The sequence below is a fragment of the Mustela putorius genome, unplaced genomic scaffold (genome assembly GCF_011764305.1).
Source record: "Mustela putorius furo isolate JIRA1106 unplaced genomic scaffold, ASM1176430v1.1 tig00000129_pilon_pilon_pilon, whole genome shotgun sequence".
Classification (NCBI taxonomy): Eukaryota; Metazoa; Chordata; class Mammalia; order Carnivora; family Mustelidae; genus Mustela; species Mustela putorius.
This window is the reverse complement of record NW_025421290.1, coordinates 22,090,302-22,109,605: the sequence shown is the minus strand read 5'-3', so window position 1 is coordinate 22,109,605 and position 19,304 is coordinate 22,090,302. Positions and strand designations below refer to the sequence as shown.

The following is a 19,304-nucleotide window of genomic DNA, read 5'->3' as shown; positions in this document are numbered from 1 at the left end:
TGGGGCATAAGGAGCACCCACACTTCAGCAAGCTGCCTCTCACTCAGGTGGGGACTTCAGCGGGGGGCTGGTGGGGAGAGGCCCAGTGGAGGCCCAAGCCACCACATCCGGAGATGTTTCCCTCCTGGTCCTGTCCTGGACCCAGAACCCCAGACTCTCCTGCCAGCCCTGGTTTCTTGTTCAGATGAAGTGTCCTAGCTGGGGGCATCCCTCCATTCCTGCTCTCCTCAGGGGCCCGTTCTGGCTCAGATATCCAGCTCCTACAGCCTTCTGCTAGTAAGGAGCATGGCAGTGGCCTCGCTTCCTCTTGGCTTCTCCTGCTCGCAGTGAGGTTGAGTACTGGAGTAGTCAGTCCAGAGCCGGGGCTTATCTTATTTTTTTCAAAGATTATCAGACAGAGATCACAAGTAGGCAGAGAAGCAGGCAAAGAGAGAGGAAGGGAAGCAGACTCCCTGCTGAGCAGAGAGCCCAATGTGGGGCTCAATCCCAGGACCCTGAGATCATGACCTGAGCCAAAGGCAGAGGCTTTAACCCACTGAGCCACCCAGGCGCCCCAGAGCTGGGGCTCATCTTGACTAACCCCTGCGTGGCTCCTCCTCCCTGAGCCTCCAGGTGTCCCTCCTGCTATAGAGGGTAGCAGAGCCCAGGGGCATCTGTATCACTGAGGCTGCAGGGCACGCAAGGAAATTCCCAGTCAGCAGGTGGGGAGCGGGGCCGGAGACAAACATGCCTACAAGCACCTCCTGTGATTGCCACAGCTTATCTGGGGGTCGAATCTGGTGAGACATTTATTTGAAAGACAAATTGTTGAGAGACAGGCTCAGATTTTCAGATGGCTTGAGTGCGCCAGAGATAAGCTGAATAAGCTGAACCGAGGAGGAAGGAGAAAACAAGTCTTTCTGGAACACCACCTGGTTATTTGTATTCATTCTCTCCAGGTAAGAACCTCCCAGTTCTCCAGGCCACCTATTTCCCCATCCTTTCCTCTGGCCTCACCAAAGAAGACTAAGCCCTGGAGGAATGGTCATTAGCTCAAGAAGCAAAGGGTTTATCTGTTTGGGTGTAAACGGCTGCCGCAGCTTCCTTCTAGAATCCTTCTGTGACCATAGGCTGGTCTATATACTCACGATGCTGCATGCACCGAGGTGACCAGCCCAGGCAATTCAACAATACCTGCCAAGCCACCAGCCTGGCTAGCATGACTAGCTCCCACTATGCCACACCCAGCCCGCCCTCCACCCAGCCCAAGCAGGCGTTGCCCAGAAGGTCATATGCAGCTGTCCAGGGAGCATCAGGACTCCTGGTCCCCATGCCCCAGCAAGAGGCCTCTCCTTGTTACCCCCATAGTTCCTGCCTTCCCTGTGGCTTTTATCATGTGGTATCCCAGGAGCCTGTTTCTTTGTCCATGTCCCCTGCTAGAATGTTCTTAAGGGCAGAGATAATTTCTGGTTTATGTTTGTGTCATTACCCCTGGTAAAGTACATAGTACGTAGAAGGCACTCCAAAAATGTTTACTAATAGCGGCATGAATCCATGTTTACTAGGCTTTTAGAGAGATGCTTTGCCCTTGTGGAATTAATCATTCCCCACAAAACCCCTCCAGGGCTAGGAGTAACTCCTTCCTCCAGGTGAGGAACCCAAAGCTGAGAGATGACGGGAGGGACTCAAGACCACATGGCCAAGGGCAGAGTGGGGACAGACTGGCTGACAAGGGCCTTGGGGTCCACACTCCGTCTATACACTTCCTCATACTTCATGGAGCCAAGTCCCATGGCAGAGGCTGTCCTCAGATGGCTCTGGAGCCTTCACCGTCCTGGCGGCACACACAGCCCGGCTGTGGGCCCAGAAGAGGGCCCCCACCTGCCTCACCTGAGCTCTTTGCCCAGCAGTGAAGACCTTTTCAGCTGAGAAGCTGCCTGGACCCCTCCCTCCCCCTGGGGGAAACAGACCCAACCAAGGCAGGGACACACCAAGGACCGTGGGAGCATTATCGGGAATGAAGCTGTGGGTGTCACGAACTGTAGCTTCTCCTTTCCAGGTTTCCTCTCCTGTTCTTTTGGTGGGAGAGGACCACACCCCGCTCGGTGATGGAAGATTGTCCACAGGCCTGGGGTGCCGGACCCCTTGGAAGACAGGTGTTGCCCATGTTATCTCTCCCAACTGCAGATGGAAGCCCTCTCCTGAGGGGAGCGGGGTAAGCCTCGGGAAAAACCGCAGGCAAGTCACAGAGGCCCAAGGACAGAGGCACCCTTCCCTCCTGGATAAAAGGGAGGCTGGCCTCATGCCCGTGTCCCTCCTGCTTTCCCCACCTGTCGGGGTGGAAGAGAAAAATGGGACTTCAGAGAAGTAGGTTTGGAGGAGGCAAGAGAGCAGGACTCAGGAGAAGCAGCACCAGAGCCCTTGGAGGCTGGGAAGGAAAACAGAAGGAATGTGGGGAGCTGGCCCAGCTTGGCCAGGACAGAGGCCTGAGAAGGTGGGCAAAGGGATGTGTTCCTTGAGAGGATGGTCGGATAGACAGAGACTACAGCCAGAGTCATTAGTGAATTGTTACCTATGCCCAGTCAGTCCAAGCTGGGCTCTGCGGCCACATTGTGTGCTTGGAACGGTCACCAGCCTGGAGCATGGTGGTCAGAAGTTCTGGGAACCCCAAAAGAGCGGCCCTGAGCTGAAGTGGGGGCGGGGGGCAGAAACGGCTGCGCGCAGGGAAGGGCAGGGAGCCTGCCCGCCACAGTGCACATGTGCGCCAAGGCAGCATTTATTTTGACCTGGGAAGGCTCAGCTTCTGCTCACAGGAGCGCTGGGGGGGCTTTCCGCTGGTTTCCATGGAAACATTAGGCAGAGCATCTGCTACCCAATTGACAAGGCTGGGCTGATAGGACTCTTTCTGGAATTATTTTGCTGATTCTACCCAGGAAGATTCCTACCTGCATTTCCCCAGTGCCTTCTGGTGTGGTAGAGGCGGGGGAGGGCAGTTCTGTGAGGTCAGGGCTGTCACCCAGGGAAGGAGAGAGGGTTGGCAAAAAGCAGGCATTCAGGAAAAGCCCTGTGGCTTCCAATTCAAAGCCCCAAGTAGGCTCCTGTGATGAGGCCATGGAGCCGGAACGGGCCTCTGGTCTCAGGCTGCCGCAGCAGCAGAGACACCTGATGGTCCCCTTCCTGGAGCTGCATCCAGGACACCCTGACGTGCCGAAGAACAGGCTGTCAGGTATGGGAGGGGGTGAGACCCGAGCACCTTCAGTTTCAGTTTCACACCATCAAGGCCCCAACTTGCCCACGAGGCGGGGGAGGGTGGCTTGGAGTAAGAGAGAAAGGCGCTGGTGCACGTGTACGTGTGAGAAGTGGTTTTATTCCAGGTGTGTGTTTTATAAAGATGAGGCCCTCAGGGACAACAAGTGGCACATGCTTTGGTCAAGAAGAGGAAAAGCAAGAACAGAACAGGGCTGAGTCCCATGAAGGATGGCTGACAGGTGCACTCTGACCACCGGGAAGGAGGGGGCTCTCAGGGGCTTCTCCCAGCAGCGGCCCCCTTACATTCAAAGAGGGAAGCCATGCTCCCCTCCGCATCCCCAAGAGTCCATGCTGCCTGTGGGGGGACGCGCACAACAGAGATGGGGGTGGAGGAAACACAGTGACAGAGGACAGGAGATGGTGGCCCCGTACTGGGGGCCAGGAGCATTGCTTGAGGGGGCCTGGTGAGAGCTGGGGGGTGGTGAGAGGAAGCCACTGAGACCCCTATGGTGGAGCTGCTGGCCTGAGGGCCACGTTGGGGAGCAGGAACTAGCAGTCTAGGAATGCCAGGGAGGGAGAAGGGCAGCTCAGCTGGGGTGGGTGGGTGGGGGCCGTGGTGTCGCTTCAGTCCAGAGCACAGGCTCAGTCCCTTTGGGGATCACGAACGTTGGCAAGTAGCTGGGACGATCCGTGGACCCTCTCCCCAGGAGATGCACATATGCACACACACGCATGATTTGGGGGACAATTTCAGGAGCATCCCAGGCCCTCTGGAATCCATGAACTCCCTAGAAGCCCCAGGCTGATTTGCTTTGGGAGGGGGGATACCCAGGGGTCTGCATACTCTTGATCTTTTGCCAAAGCTCACACTGCCTGAGCCCCAGGGTTGGGGAAGAGGAAATGGGAAATAGCAGGGACGTTTCCAAGACCAGGCCGTGGGCCCAGGGGCGGTGAGAAGGAACTAGGGGCTCTGCACACAGACAGGAGCCACCTGCCTGCCTCCCCCTGCACTGTGGGAACCCACCCTTTCCCAGGCCTCCATCCTGCAGTGGGGAGGGGTATGCATGAGGCTTAGGCTCCACGACTTACTGCCCAAGTCTTGGGGAATGTTTAGCTCCAGAAGGGAGGTCCTGTTCTTACCAGCCCCTTCAACATCCCATCGCTGTATTTACAGAGGTAAAGGCTTTTGAGAAGGCAGGAGTCCAAAGGCCCGAACAAGGTTGGGGCTGTTCCTGTGGTGTGTGGTGGCTGCCGGTCCTCACCAGGTCATCACCATGGGCCCAGGCGGAGGGGACACGGCCCCAGCTGGTCTTAAGGCCCAAGAAAGAGGTCTTGGCCTGACACACGGCCAAACAGAAGTGGGATCTGTTTCATAAACCGGGTCCCAAGGCTGCCCATGAGGGCTCTTGCAGCTTCTGGTAGGAACGTAAGAGACCAGAGCACAGGGAGGGCACAATGCCCAGGGACTGACACAGCCTGGGAGGAACTATAGGTTGTTGGGAAGAAACTAACTCTTCTGGTGCGTTGCTGCTTTTCCATCCATGTCCTTCTGCAAATTATCCATCCTTTGCTCCAGATCCTATCCCTCGCACACTCAACCCAGCACCTACCTGGGACAGGCCACCGAACTTCTCACCTGCTTCCTGTTCTCCACTTGCCTTCAGGCTGCCCCTCGTCCAGTCCTCAGCCTCCCCATCCATGTTGTCCACAGTCTCCTCTCATGCCGATCCCACAGGTAGGCCCTGTGACCCAGGAGGGGCCCCGTGCGGGCTTCTGTCCTTGCTCTCCCCAGCCAATGGGGTACAGTCCCCCAAACACTGTCCGGGACCCCAGGAGGGTGAAGGGAAGGGGACAAAGGGCCAGGGGGTGAGGGGGGTCTGCCCAGTCTCTGTCCAGCAGCAGTCCAGCAACCTGACCTTCTCTTCTGGGGCCAGGCCAGGCTGGCAGCCAGCGCATCGGGGCCTGCTTCCCCGCGCCTGCCCCAAACTAGCTTTGGAGAGACGTGTGTCGTGGCAGGGGTGTTTGCTGATGAGTCCGGCAGAAATGTAAGGAGATGGGAACGGCTTTACACTCCCCCACCCTAACCCGCTTCTGGTCCCGAAGTCTCATGCAAAAGGTCCAGGAGGCCCGGGGCTACCGTCATGTGTGCGGCAGCAGCTGCCACTGCTGGGCCGGGACGTCGGCCTGGCACTTGCTGGTCACCAGCTGGGCGGGCTTGGCCTCCAGGCAGAGGCCGCTGACCGAGTGCTGGATGAAAGAGGCTTTTCTCTTCCATCTCTGGGGGGAAGAACGGGGGAGAAAAACACAAAGATTAAATAATGTCCAGAACTTCGTTTTGCATGGATGTAAGGGGCCTATCCCCAGGACAACGCCCCGCCGTGTCCCTGACACAAGAGCTCCCTGACCCCCCACGCAGCCTTAAACCCCTTCCCTTCTGATGCACGCTTGCTTCCATAGCTCAGCAGAAGTCTACATCAAGGTCTGTGGGCCGAGTGAATCTGTATTTCGTTGGGCCTGCCCAGTGTCCATTTGAAATTGGGCTTCATTGTCTCATGAAAATGTGCGTTTCTAGCTTCCTTTTAGACCTGGGCCCAGTTTCTTGTGTGGCCTAGGGCAGCTCCGGGCAGAGCTGCTGCTCCCTCCAAGAGGTGGGGCTCTTGCTCTCCGTTTCCCCAGGCCCTGCCCAGTTCGGCTAGCCTCACCCCTGCAGCACACCCCACTCCTCCCTGTGGGCACGTGAGTCTACATCTTCTTCCCACAAGATTTCCTCTCCCCGCAGTTCAGAGCTTCCGGCCTGGCCTGTAACCATGCAGCAGGTGGCCAAGAACTGTAGGGGGCGGCCCCGGCCACCTTATCTGCAGTGATGAGGAGTAGGGTCTGCGGGATGGTGGGAGGCCTGGGGTCCTCGATATGGTATTCTCCTGGGCCTCCCCTTCTCCAGACCTGATGAAGGGGAAAGAGGTGTTCCTGTGGAACATCTGGGGGTGCCTGGGTGGAGGACAGAGTGTCCTTTGGAAGACTCAGGGGAGGAGATGAGAGGCTGGCCCAGGCTTCAAGGCTCAGGGAAATATAAATAGTGAGAGAGATCTGTCTGTCCATCTCTCCTCTCCCTGTATCCTGCCTGTTCCGTATAGGAAGTGAGGAGCCCCCATCCCCCCCACTCCCCACTCCCCCGCTCTGTGGGGGTAGGGCCAGGCCTAGGGCTGCAGGGGTTGGGGTGGGCAGAGAAGCGAACTGACTTGGGAGGGAAGGAGGGGGGTGCAGACTCCCCTTGGGAATGTGGGCCTGTGGGGTGCCCATGCAGCCCTAGGGGAGAGGGGTCCCTGGCCTAAAAGTTGGGCAGTGCATAGGACAGGGCCTTGGTCCCTCTGGAACTCACAGCATCCTATTGCTTTGTGCTCTTCTAGTCCCCAACCTCCCGGGAGGGGCTGGCCATGCTCCCCACTCTCCTGGGCTTCGCTGGACCCTGCCCTCCCTTCTGCCCATGACCAACAGGAGCCGCCCATTCCCAAGCCCGGGCAGAGACCCAGCACAGTGTTATTTATAAAGTGGAAATGTGAGGATGAGTGAAGGGATCACCCGATCCCCAGAGGTACTCCCCGAACCACGGGATTCTCACTTTCTACCCGTGCCACTGAGCACTCTCTCGGCCACTCAAGCCTGGGCCTGGTCAGAGAAACCGTGCCCCTCACGGCCCTCTCCCATCTCCTCAGCCTCTGTTCCTGCAGGCACCTTGTGAGGCAGGCAAGGAGGAGACCGAGGCTCAGAGAGGTGGGGGTGCTGGGGCCTGCCGACTCCGTCCTATTAGCTCCCGGACACAGAGCCGCTCAGATCCATGACGCCCAGTGGTCGTGGAAGCTGGAGGTGGACCAAGAAGGGAGGCCTAGCTTTGGAAGGCCCCAGCATGGGAGACCCGCTCATCCTATCCTCTGGGAGGAGAGGGCCCGGGGGGGCCCAGATGCAGCAGGGGGCTTGGCAGGCCTTGCAGGAGCAGAGTAGATGGAGCTCCAGAGAATTATGGAAGTGGGGGCCTTCCCAGGAACTACTTCCTCGCTTGTCCTCAGCAAGGAGGGGTGCAAGAGGGCTGAAAGCCTGAGGGCAGGCAGCCCGAGGGAGCAGGACAGACGTCATCTGCCAGTCAGAAACATGTCAGAAGGGTCCAACAGGCCCAGCCAGTAGATCTTTCTCTCTCTCTCTCTCTCTCTCTCACACACACACACACACACACACACACACTCAGAGGCTGGAGGGAGGGGAATCTGGCTGCTTTTCCAGAACAGCATAGCAAGTTGCCAGTCATCCCTAAAGAAAGAGCTGACCCAGGCAAACAGGAAAAGGGCGAGAGGAAACCCTGCGGCTCTCTTCAGGCACTCTCTTCAGCCCTCCACTGTCCCGCCGGCCGGCCAGGGTCAAGCACGGAGAAGGCTCCCGGGCGGTGTGGGCAGTGGAAGGGCTGGAGCAGACCTGGCCTTTATGTCCCATTCCTTGGGCAGAGGGCTCCCCCCTGCCCTCCAGTCAGGAAGGGGGCTGACTCTGCCACTGGCCGCTGCATATCCTTTCTCGTCAGTTTCTCCCCAGACAGGTGGGCTTGGCCTGTCTCCCAGGATTCGTGGAGACAGGGTGACGGAGGGTTTGACAAATGGAAAAGGCAGTGCTCATGTGAGGTTGCCGTGCCAGCCTGGAAATCGGGGTATCTGGGTCTCACTTTCCTGGCAGCCACAAGAGAAATACTTACTGAGCATCTACTAAGTCCTGGGTTAAGACCGAGGGCTGAGGGGTCACACTGACCTTGAATCTCAGCTCCCTCCCTTCCCAGCTGGGTTTCATCTGACACCTGTTTCTTAAATTCAGCAAGCCTCAGTTGACTCACCAGTAAGACGAGGACAGCACAAGGGCCCAGACCCCCAGGGTGGCACGAGGGTAAGGTGAGGCCATCTGTGTAAAACTCTTATGACCAGCTCTTGGTCAAAGCCAGCTTGAGCTGGGCTGCAGTGGTTGTCAGGGGCTAGGGACCCAAGCCAGACGGCCCCTGCCCTCGTGAAGCTCACAGGCTGACAGGATGGACACTTAACAGTATTTACTCGAAGAAGTGTTTCCTCATGAGTACAACGAACTGGACCTGGCCGCTGACTTGGACTGACCCTCCCTTTGGAAGGGCTTGAGTCCATCTGTTTCAGCCCAGGGCTCCCCTGCCAGGAGCTGCCACCCAACCTGCGCACCCCAGTGGGTGAGGAGACTCACCTGCCTGCCCTCTCTTGGGTTGCACCCCTGCAGCAGGACCAGGGAGCCTGGGGTGACGGAGGTGGAGGCGGCAGTCAGGCACTTCCCCTGCTGCTGGATGAGATGGTCACTGAACAGCCACGCCTAGAAGACAGGGACCGGAAGGGCCAAGTCCAAGGATGCGGTGAGGGAAGGGGAGCGGGTAAACGATAAGACAAATACTCTGTTGGGACAATTTTCTCTAAATAATATGAGTGAGTGTATGGGTATTCACTGTGCTGTTCTTTCAACTTTGCTATATGTTTTAAAGTTTCCATAATAAAAGGATTGGCTGGAGCTGGCGGAGGGCAATCTGGAATGTACCAAGGGCTACTGTGGGGGGTAGGGGGGACAGGGAGAGACAGGACACAGGACCAGGGCAGCTAGGGGATTCCACGACCCTCCTGTGTCACACACACATGTACACACAGGAGTCTTGGATGTCTGGCCACGCTTCATGCTGACCATAGCCACATCCCCGGAGAGAACCCAGGTGCCCTCTGGGTAGCATTTCTCCCTCCAAGGAGAATGTGGGTGGTATCCAGAGGGCAACCGTGCAACAGGTGGGAAAAGGGAAATGTGGCAGAAGCAGACCCAAGGAGCAGTGTGGAGGGCACAGTATGCGTGGTCCCTGGGAATGTGGGCTTGTGGACGGTGTAAGCAGAGATAAAATGAGAATGAGCCAAGGGAAGCCCCCTCCCCGGCCACCCCAACTCTGGGACAATGACCCAGGCTCCCTTTCCCTCTTCTGGTTCTAACCTCAAGGCTCTCAGCAGCTTACCTGGGGTGCTGGGGGGTTCTTGGCAGACCCTCTGCAGATCCCCATTCCAAGTAGGAAGTTTCCAGCCGAGTCCTGGCCCTGGGATTCCAAGCAATTAACTCCTTGTTTAATGATGCCAGGGAGTACTTCCTTCACGGGGACTCTGAGAGAAAAGGGAGCAATCAGGCTTGTCTTCTGCCCTCTCTAGGCTTACTCACCCCTCAGCCAGGGGGTGAGTAAGGGCAATGCTTGGTCAGCTCCCCAGGGAACCATGCTCTTGGTCTCAGACTCTGGGAAGGGGCCCTGGGGAGCAGGCCTAGCCAGCAGAGGCAGGAGGGTAGGGGACCGGAGAAGGAACAGGGATGCCTCTGGGAAGACTGAGCCTTGCCCCACGGGGTCTGAGCTGCTGTGGGAGCCCCAGAGGCAGCCCTGGAGGCCAAGCCTGAGAGAACCCTGGGGAAAGAGCTCCGACCAGAAACCCAGGGCTCCCCAGACTAGAAAGAAGAAAACCTGGGCGAGAGACTGAGGCCTAAAGCCTAAATATGGACTGAATATGACATCTAAAATGACAGGAAAGAGGTCACTTCAGAGAGGCAAACTGAAAACCCACAAATGGGAAAATGCGTTCAATCTCACTAATGATTAAGGAAATACATATTCGAGAGTTCCCATGGTCTGTTTACCATAACTATGTGCATGAAATATAATATATAATAATATGCGTTATTTCTAGATATTTACTTATATAAAATATCTCGTATGTATTCTAGTGTAACAACACCAATCGATGATCTCAGTTCCCAGGGTTGGCGATAGTTGTGGGATCGAACCTTCTCCTTCCCTGCGGGGGAGGGCATAAACTGGCCCAGCAGTTCTGGAGGGCAATGGGGCATTGTGTATCCAAAGCCTCAAAAATGGGCACACATTGATAAAAAGGGTTACATGGGGCCAACCCCCAGTTATAAAATAAGTCACAGAGATGGAAAGTCCAGCCTGGGGATATGGTCAAATTTACCCTAATAACGACCCATGGTGACAGGTGGTGACGAACTACACTTATTGTGGGAGCACAGCGTAATGCAGAGATTGCTGACTCACCACGTTCACACCAGAAACGAATACAACATGGTATGTCAGTCATAGTTCAATAATAAAAAACACACAAAAAATAATGGACATACCTTTGACCTAACAATCCTAATACTACTTCTGGAACTTTGTTATCCTGAGGCAATAATATTGGGGCTGTTGGCAGGGTGATTGGTTATACTGAAAACATAGATATCCAACAATAGGGGACAGGCTAATTAAATACCGATTCATCTGTAGGATGGAAAGCCCCATAGTCACTGAAAATGACTCCAAATGAATATCTGATATCACAGAAAGATGTTTAGAACATACTGTTAAATAAAACAGGCGTGTTTCAAAATATTTTAAATACTATTTTAAAATGCACAAGAAAATATGCTTAAACACACATCTCTCTTTCTCTCTCTCACACACACACACACAACACACCTCTACATGACACATTGTCTTACTCTGTGGTTAATAAACCCAAGGAGCCTGTGGGGCCCAGCTGATGCAGGCTTGTATTCCTGGGTTTAGAAGGTCACACACACTCTTGGGTTATGGCCCCAGCAAGTGATGGGGCTTAGAGTGTGGCCATGCACCTAATCTTAACCCCCTCTTGTTACCTCTATCCAAAGAGAACCTAAGTGGGCTGGGGAGGGGGGCATCATAACACTTTTGGCATTCTTTGGTCTCAACCAAACCAGCTCCTCCTTCCTCAGGGCTGGTTGGAACGCCCCAGAAACCCCAAACCACGACCCACCCTCACAGAGCCTCAGGAAGACACCTTCACTTTCTCTCGAAACTTCCTGCCAGGCCCCTCTTGAGAATTTGCATAATTCTAGACCCCAGGTTGAAAACAGTTGGCTCCCAAGCTAAATATGATCCTGAACACACTTTCATGTTTTTTCTCAGTCGTCTTTATTGGTTTATTATTGCCTCACAGAGCATCAGGGTCAATCCCTCCTGGGAATATGGCGTATAAAGAGATAAACACTTATTTTGTCAGTAGAGGGAAGTTTAATAAAAGTAGTAATATAAAAAAGATAATATAAAAGATAAAAGATATAAAATATAATATATTATAAAATATAAAATATAATATATATCATAAAATATAAAAAAGATAATCCTGAATATGACCCATAATAAAATGCCCCCTATGACCCCCTAATACAAAGGTGCTTGAAGCTTTGAATAAAAGGACCACCCCTGGGGTGCCTGGGTGGCTCAGTAGGTTAATCCTCTGCCTTCCGCTCAGGTCATGATCTCAGGCTCTCTACTCAGCAGGGGGCCTGCTTCCTCCTCTCTGCCTCCTCTCTGCCTGTGTCTCTGCCTACTTGTGATCTCTATCAAATAAATAAATAAATAATCTTAAAAAAAAAAAAAAAAAAGGACCACCCCTCCTTTCTGGGAAGGGTCAGAAGTGCCTGGGGATCCTCCAGCGCCCCCCCATCAGTTGCCATCAAGCAGCCTTTAAAGATTTTATTTATTTATTTGACAGACAGAGATCACAAGTAGGCAGAGAGGCAGGCAGAGAGAGAGAGAGAGAGAGAGAGGGAAGCAGGCTTCCTGCGGAGCAGAGAGCCCGACGCGGGGCTCGATCCCAGGACCCTGAGATCATGACCTGAGCCTAAGGCAGCAGCCCAAACCACTGAGCCACCCAGGCGCCCCAACCATCAAGCAGCCTTTATAAATACCCTCCCCATCCTGTCCTGGTCTAGCAATGACCCCAGCCCCTCCAGGGGCAGATGAGATGCAATGTCAGTTGGTTTCACAAGGCCCCTCTCTGTTCCCAAGTCCGCCAAGCTCCTCCCCAGCGAGAAAGGCTCCTATCAGTAGTGTTCTGCCCCCACCCCCCGGGCCCAGCCCCCTCGACTCTCTGCAACTCTTCACTGCCCCCCCTTATCCCTGCCCTCCTCTGGATGCTTTCCCCTCCTGCCAACCATTAACACCGCATCTTCCACTTCCTCTCCTTCCCCTTCCCTCTTCCACTTCCTTCACCTACGTCCTCTTTCACCTATATCCTCCCTCCTCCTTGTCTATCCTCCTTTTCTTTGAAAAAAAAAAATATATATATATTTCTTTTTTAAGTAATCTCTACACCAACAAGGGCTTGAACTCACAACCCCGAGATCAAGAGTCGCATACTTTACTGACTTGAGCCAGGCGTCTCATCCTCCTTCCCTTTGGATCAGAGTCTGTCTTTCCTACCTTGACCCTGAGCAGAGACTTGGACCCACCCAGAGGCTGGACAGTCCATAGTCAAAACCCCAGATTGCCTCCAGGGACCCAGTCCTTCTCCACGCCTCATCCCGACTCTTGCTTGCAGGTTTTCTAAGGCTTGGCACTGGAAAGGAGAGCTCTGGCATAATCCCCCTGGACTCCGGGCAGATGGGCCTCAGGGCAGCTCTATTCCCAGTAGCCAGCACAGTTAGGGGCCGGGAGCAGAAGAGAAAGACAGGATAAGGGCTAGGAGTCACTGGGTACCCAGACCAGCCTCTGAGTCACTCTCCAACACAGACCCTCCGAGTCCAAATTTCCACACAACCCCAGGCCAGCCGGAGCATGGCCTTCTTCCAGCTCTTTGCCCCCTCCTGTCTCTCGGTCCTGGGATCCGGGTGGGCGCATGCCTGCGGGTGTCAAGGGGGAGGCCTCTGATTCAGGGGCTGGGGAGAAGCTCTGGCCTCAAACACATTTTCTCTGTCCTACATAGCGTGGTTGTTGTGGCTTTTAGCTAATTGGCAATATTAAAAATCTGAAGGTTACACAAAGAAATCTGAATCCAGCTTCTCTTGAGAAAAAGGAAGATGAGGCCACACGGAGCCTTGGATTCCCACAAGGCACTAACACAAGGTCGTGCTGCCCCCTGGGGGACGGGCTTTTGCATGCCAGTTGGCCACGGTCGCCACAACTCCCTTGCCTCTGACGGCTGCCCACCTGATTGGTTTGCATCACCCAACCGATCATTGTAGAATTTGAATTCGTAACCTCTCCCAAGGACGAGGGTGTTAGGATGCAAAGACTCCCCCCACTCTGCTTCGTCCAGGGCCAACCTGTTCTATTACCCCTCCCTGTGGAGAAGAGATGCCTGCTGAGGCCCCTCGGACCCGCTCAGGAATGCAGCCCAGGCTGTTCCAGATCCTTCTGCGTGCTTCCTCTCCCTGGCTCTGTCCTCAGGGAGATGTGCAGGGTGGTCGGCTTCCAGAGCGGAAGTGGGCACTGTCTACATGTGGCAACAGCCACTGGCAGGAAGGCTTGGCCACTGATACTTGGGCGTTGGGGGGAGGGTACGCGGGGCTTGGGCAACAATCTCTAAACCTGCAGTGGCTCGTGAGGTGTCCCTGTGGTCCCAGCCCTGGAGCTGCTGGCACAGTCGTCTCTCCCACCCTCCCTCAGCTTCCTGGCCGAGCCCAACTACGTCTGCTTCCCTCTTTGTGGGCCTCCTCCCAGCAGGGCAGCCATCAGCCCTTAAAATGCCTTTGTAGAAAGAGCAAAAATGTCCCTTCCTTGAGACTTTTTACTTCCCTCTATTAGAAAATTGGCCCATCTATTAGACTTCCATCTATTAGAAAACTATCATAATCTACTGGTCTTGTTAGAAGACTTTTATTGCCATCTGCCAGGGAGTGTTAGAATAAATGTACGATATCCACGGTGCGCTTAGTGCCCTGGCGCATGTGGTGTGCACAGCTTGCCCTACTGTTCCTGACAGTCCTAACAAAAGGACTACATTGCAGTTGTTGAGGCCAGCAGAACTCCGGTCTGCAGGGGGCAGAGCTGTGCCGGGACTGAGGCAGGCCTAGCAAAACAGGGGCCTCTCCCTTCGCCACCTCATTTCCCCCACTGACCCTCTGCAAGTGGGGCCAACCATTAGGCTCCCCTGTTTGGAGGAAAGCTTGTATCACTTGGCATACAGAAGTCCTTCCTCACCAACGACCTGAGCCGCTGCTGGCCCCTCACCCCGGGCAGAACTTACAGAGTGGACCAGGATGGTAACCTGGACAGGAATGAGGTGCGCGGCTTCTACATTACCGACACAGGATCATTTTATAAAACCTCCCCACACTGACAGAAGAAACAGAAGACTCATACTCCTCACTTCACGTAGCTGGTTTCATCCACTGTCCTGTCTTGTCATGGATCCAGGTTTCTGGTAGTTATAATAAAACACTTTTTCCTCTCAGTCCTCAGGGGATAACATGAGACCCTGTCCATGGGGATTGGGTGTGGAGAGGAAAGGCGTGTTCCCGGTCCTCCCCGTGTCTCCCATGGGCCTCCCAGCTGCTGCCCGAGGCCTAGAGCCCGGGGCTCCATCCCAGTGTTGTTTGAACTCTGGCAGGATGTAAAGAAATGATTGTTTTTTTGCCTCAGAAATGACATGTCTGAATGAAACTACCTCCCTTAAAAGTGGCCACTGGAGAAAGTGGTCCATTTATTAGACTTTAATAAAAAGTATAATGTTCTTTCCTTTCACAGCCTTCATCTGGGGGCTGGCTCACCCAGGCCGCCAACTCTTCTCAAAGATGAGGCTCTCGGGCGCCTGGGTGGCTCAGGCATTAAGCGTTTGCATTCGGCTCGGGTTGTGATGCTGGAGTCCCAGAATCCAGTCCCTCATTGGGCTCCCTCTGACCCCACCCCACTTGTGCACACACACACACACACACACACTCTCTCTCTCTAACAAATAAAATTTTTAAAAAAATAAATAAAAGATGCTGCTCTTGCTTGAACTGTTTTGAAATCCTTGAAACTCGCTCCCAGTGTCAGTTTATTCTTGACTTGTTTCAGTCCTTGTCATGCTCTATCAGGGAGCCAGGATCACCTTATGGGGCGGGGGGGGGGGGGTAATTGCCTTCTTCACTGGACTTGGCGACAACCTAACGATGGCTCTTTTCCAAAAAACAAAGCTGCCTTTAAAGAACAGGGAGTCGCCTTTTTCGAGGACCTGCAGGCTCTGAGGGGTGGAGTGTTCTGGAAAGCTGCTGTGACTGACATTGATGGAATTACCCGTTCCCTAAGGTGACAGCTCTAGAAAGGAGAACACTAACTCCCGAGTTATTACTATTGAGGCTTATTGACTATGCAATTTGTTCGGTTAAAGATACATATTGAGTGCCCGTTTTGAGACAGGAAACAAAGCAGATCACACCCCTACCCGCATAGAGCTTACTGTCACGTGGCGGGGGGGCAAGGAAATGAATTGGCCACATAGGCGCTGGAGGGTGATGAGCATGGACTAAACAGGGGATGCTGGGGAAGGGGGTGCTCTGCAAACACAGACTGTTCAGGGAGCCCATCCCGCCCCCGAAGAGGACATTTGAGTTGAGACCCGAAAGAAATGAGGCCATGAGCCAGGTGGTTGAGAAGGCTTTTGAAATGAGAAAAAAGGAAGCCTGAGGGCCATACAGCAGCCTTACCCTTTACCCCTAGCTGGGGAGCTTGCACACGTGCTCAGAAGCAGCCGTGGGTCCGGCGCCCCCCATCTGTGTCTACTTCCAATTTGTCAGAGCAAACATTTTCCTGGGGCTCTGCAGTCTCTCTGATTGAGATCTTAATGGACGCCCACTGTTTGCTCGGATCCATGCATTGGGACTCACTAAACCCACCCCTTATCATTAGTTATCTCTAAATTTTTCACAGCAGCCGAGAGGCCTACACTGAATGAACAGCTCTTGTCAATAGTTTTTTGCTTCGGTTGCTTTACTTCCTGAGGATAAACTCCCAGAAGGGAGAGAACAGAGTCAAAAGGGAGGAGTCTTTATTTCTGCAGCTTTTGCTACGTAATGCAGCTTTGTTTCCCTGTGGGGATAAGGCCCATTTCCGGCTCTGTGACCCAGTCTATTAAAAATTGCTTCCAGGGCACCTGGGTGGCTCAGTGGGTTAAGCCTCTGCCTTCAGCTCGGGTCATGATCTCAGGGTCCTGGGATCGAGCCCTGCATCGGGCTCTCTGCTCAGCAGGGAGCCTGCTTCCCCTCTCTCTCTCTCTGCCTGCCTCTCTGCCTACTTGTGATCTCTCTCTGTCAAATAAATAAATAAAATCTTTAAAAAAAAAATTGCTTCCTGCCATGTCTTACTTGTAACTCTTTCCCCCTCCCCCCCCAGAGCCTTCACATGAAGATGAAACACTGATAGCTGGAAAGAGCTGGACTGCCCAAGGTAGGGTGATCTCAGGGTGGGAGGTCCCCCAAACCGCTGGCCCCCCAGCCAGGCCAGATGCGCAAGCTGAGGGCCGCACTCACGTGAGCTCTGGGTAGACATTTTCCAAGTACCAGCGGAACGACTTGCAGTTCATCTTCTTCCTCTGCTCAATCCGTGTGGCTACGCTGAAAGAGAAGAGAAGCCCCAGGCTCTGGCAGGCGGGCGCAGGGAGGAAGCCCCAGGAGGCTGGCCCCCTCCTTCTGCCTATCCCAGGCGGGGCAGGGCCAGGAGCTGTCCCAGGCTGCCTTCCAGCCGTGGCCAATTGCCAAAAATCCTTGTCTGACCTGCAAGGTCCCCCCAGGTCTCCTCGCCATTCCTCATTTCTTTCCCCAAATTCCTGCACATTTTCAAGAATCAGAGAAGCCCCCCAAGGGCTCTGTTTGACTCCGGCTTCTCACACCTTGAGACCTCAGCACACCCCTAGCTGGTCCTCAAACAAAGCCTTAAGGAATTCCAAGTTTTCCCTTCCTGTATTCCAATTTCAGCAGAAAGGGTCCAACATGAAAAGCATGCTTTAAAGGTCTTTCAGGAATTTTGGCAAATGAGATCCCTCTGAGGTGCGCCTGGATGCCACAGTTTCCTCTCCCCAGTGTCCTCAGCTACCCTGATGGGAATGGCCACTGACAGATGACCCTAACCGCCTCTCTGAGCCTCAGTTTCTCCACCAGTAAACACGACCACCTGTCCCAGAAGGTTTTCAGAGAATAAAATGAATTAAGATAGGATAAGAGCCTAGCACAGGGTAGATCTTCAGCAAAGGTTAGTTCACCACGGAAAGAAATAGTGATGTAATTTTTTAAAGGGATATAGCTAACAATAAAAGAGTGCAGAAGATTCAGAGACGATCACCAATGTTCTGATCACAACCTTTAGAAATAAACGTATCTCACACTGTGATCGAGTATTCCTATACGTGTATATAGCTACACACACACACATATACACACACACACACATCTAACTGAAAGACATTTCACCAAACAATACTTAGCCTTAACTGCAATCAACTGTTCTTTTCTATTCTGCTTTGGTCCAATCTATCATGTTCTCTACGATTTTTTTTTTTAATGTCGGTCACGACCCATGAAATTGATTTCATAACCAATCTACATTTTGAAAATGCTTAACTAGACTGTCGTCATACGAGCCCAGGACAGGAAAACAGGCTAACAAGATCACAGGCGTGTTTTGAATGGTGGCCAGACCCCAAGTGTTTTCTGCAGACGGCCCGGCCCTGTCTACTCCCACAGATGTCCTTTCTTCTTCAGGCGGGGTGAACGGGCGCTCTTCTTCCGAAGTGAGCCTCCTCTGGCTGTTGTTTCTCCCCATGCGGCTGCGTGGTCCTCAAGGGCCCGGTCCTGCCCCGCACTGCCTCTCCTACCAGAGCCCCCCACTCCCAAGAGCCCAGCGGGGAGGGGCTCAGTTACCAAGGAGACTGTGAGCGCTTCCCAGGCGTCCACACCATTTTGTGTTTTGTTCTGGTTGTGCTAAGGCGGGTTGGAGGGAGCATAATGGGACTGGTGGAGGGGCCCACCTGCCAAAGGCCTTCCCGATGGCTGAGGGCCGGGCCTCGTAGTAATACTGCTTGTACTCGTCCATCCACACCTCTGCGGTGCGCTTGGTGTTCCTAAAAGGGGAGGAAGGAACAAAACAAAGTCACCAGGGAGGGGACAGAGTGAGGACTGCGATCCACTCTGTGCCGTGCGGGGTGACGCAAAGGAATAGTGATTGGGGTGGGAGAGAGGAGTCGGGTCTGTGAACCTCCATCAGCGCATGTCCGCATACCCTTCACAGTCCCCTGGAGGGCTCTGTTCTGCCGAAATGCCTGCCTGTGGGCACAAGGAACGGGTACCAAATACTTGTTTGATAAAACATGGGTGACGACCTGAATGTCCATCCATAGGAGAACAACAGTTTTTATATGACGCTGCTACGGGATGGAGGGCACACCCCGGTGAGCAGGTATGGACACAGAAGGACGCCTGTCATTTAGGGTGGAGTGGCAGAAAAGCAGGCCGCTGACAGGACATGCAGCGTGACCCCGTTTATAGAAAAACACAAAGTTATGGTGTGTGTGTGCTTCTCTCTACGTGAACTGCATATATAAAAAGGAGTTAAAAGGCCTGAAATGATAGATCAGAAACCTACTCCCAGAAGTTACTTTTGGAGAGACAAGTGGGATAGGAGTCAGATCGGGTAAAAGGAACTTTTGCTTTTTCCTCTCTATATGATAGAAGGAGTAAGAACACATACAGGTACAGATATGTATGCGTTGTATGTTCTGGTACAGACTTGCATTTTGTAATGAACATGGATTACTTTTATAATTATAGAAACAAAAAACGGGGTTGGGGGAAGCAAACCAAAATAATAAAGCATCTGGTTAGCTAGACTGGGGAGCCACTGCAGCAAACAAGGAAGCGCGGGCCTGACAAGCGAAGAACTGTCCTCCCAGGGGGGTCCTCGGGACCCTCTTCCCCTTCCATCCCCACCAGGAGCTCGGGGGATGGCTGGACCCTGTGGCTGGGGACGTGGATGCGTAGACGCTGACCAGCTCAGATTCAGGACAGGACACCCATGACCAGAACCTGGGGCCTGGTGAGTGGAGGGCGGCCCCCAGTTAGGGGTTGGGCCAGTTCTCCAAGAAGCTCATGGACAAAGAGGGTCAAGACAAGGGAGGCCTGGTGGCAGCACTCTCAGTTTCATCCTTCCATGCCTCAGGGTACCTGGAATCCCAGAATTGGAAGGAACAAATGGGGAAACTGAGGCCCAGAAAGGGGGA

At 53.8% G+C, this 19,304-nt stretch overlaps 1 protein-coding gene across 1 annotated transcript in view; it reads right to left on the bottom strand.

Moving 5' to 3' along the window:
• Window positions 1-3,326: 3,326 nt before the first annotated feature.
• The window catches only part of GALNT16 (polypeptide N-acetylgalactosaminyltransferase 16), a 91,597-nt gene continuing 75,619 nt past the window's right edge, over window positions 3,327-19,304 (bottom strand). The window contains exons 11-15 of the mRNA XM_004739009.3: window positions 18,057-18,149; window positions 16,564-16,647; window positions 9,269-9,410; window positions 8,470-8,592; window positions 3,327-5,505 (exon numbers count right to left, since the gene is read on the bottom strand). Of these exons, the coding sequence (XP_004739066.1) occupies window positions 5,368-5,505; window positions 8,470-8,592; window positions 9,269-9,410; window positions 16,564-16,647; window positions 18,057-18,149 (580 nt within the window). The 3' untranslated portion in view covers window positions 3,327-5,367. The remainder of the gene's footprint in view (window positions 5,506-8,469; window positions 8,593-9,268; window positions 9,411-16,563; window positions 16,648-18,056; window positions 18,150-19,304) is intronic.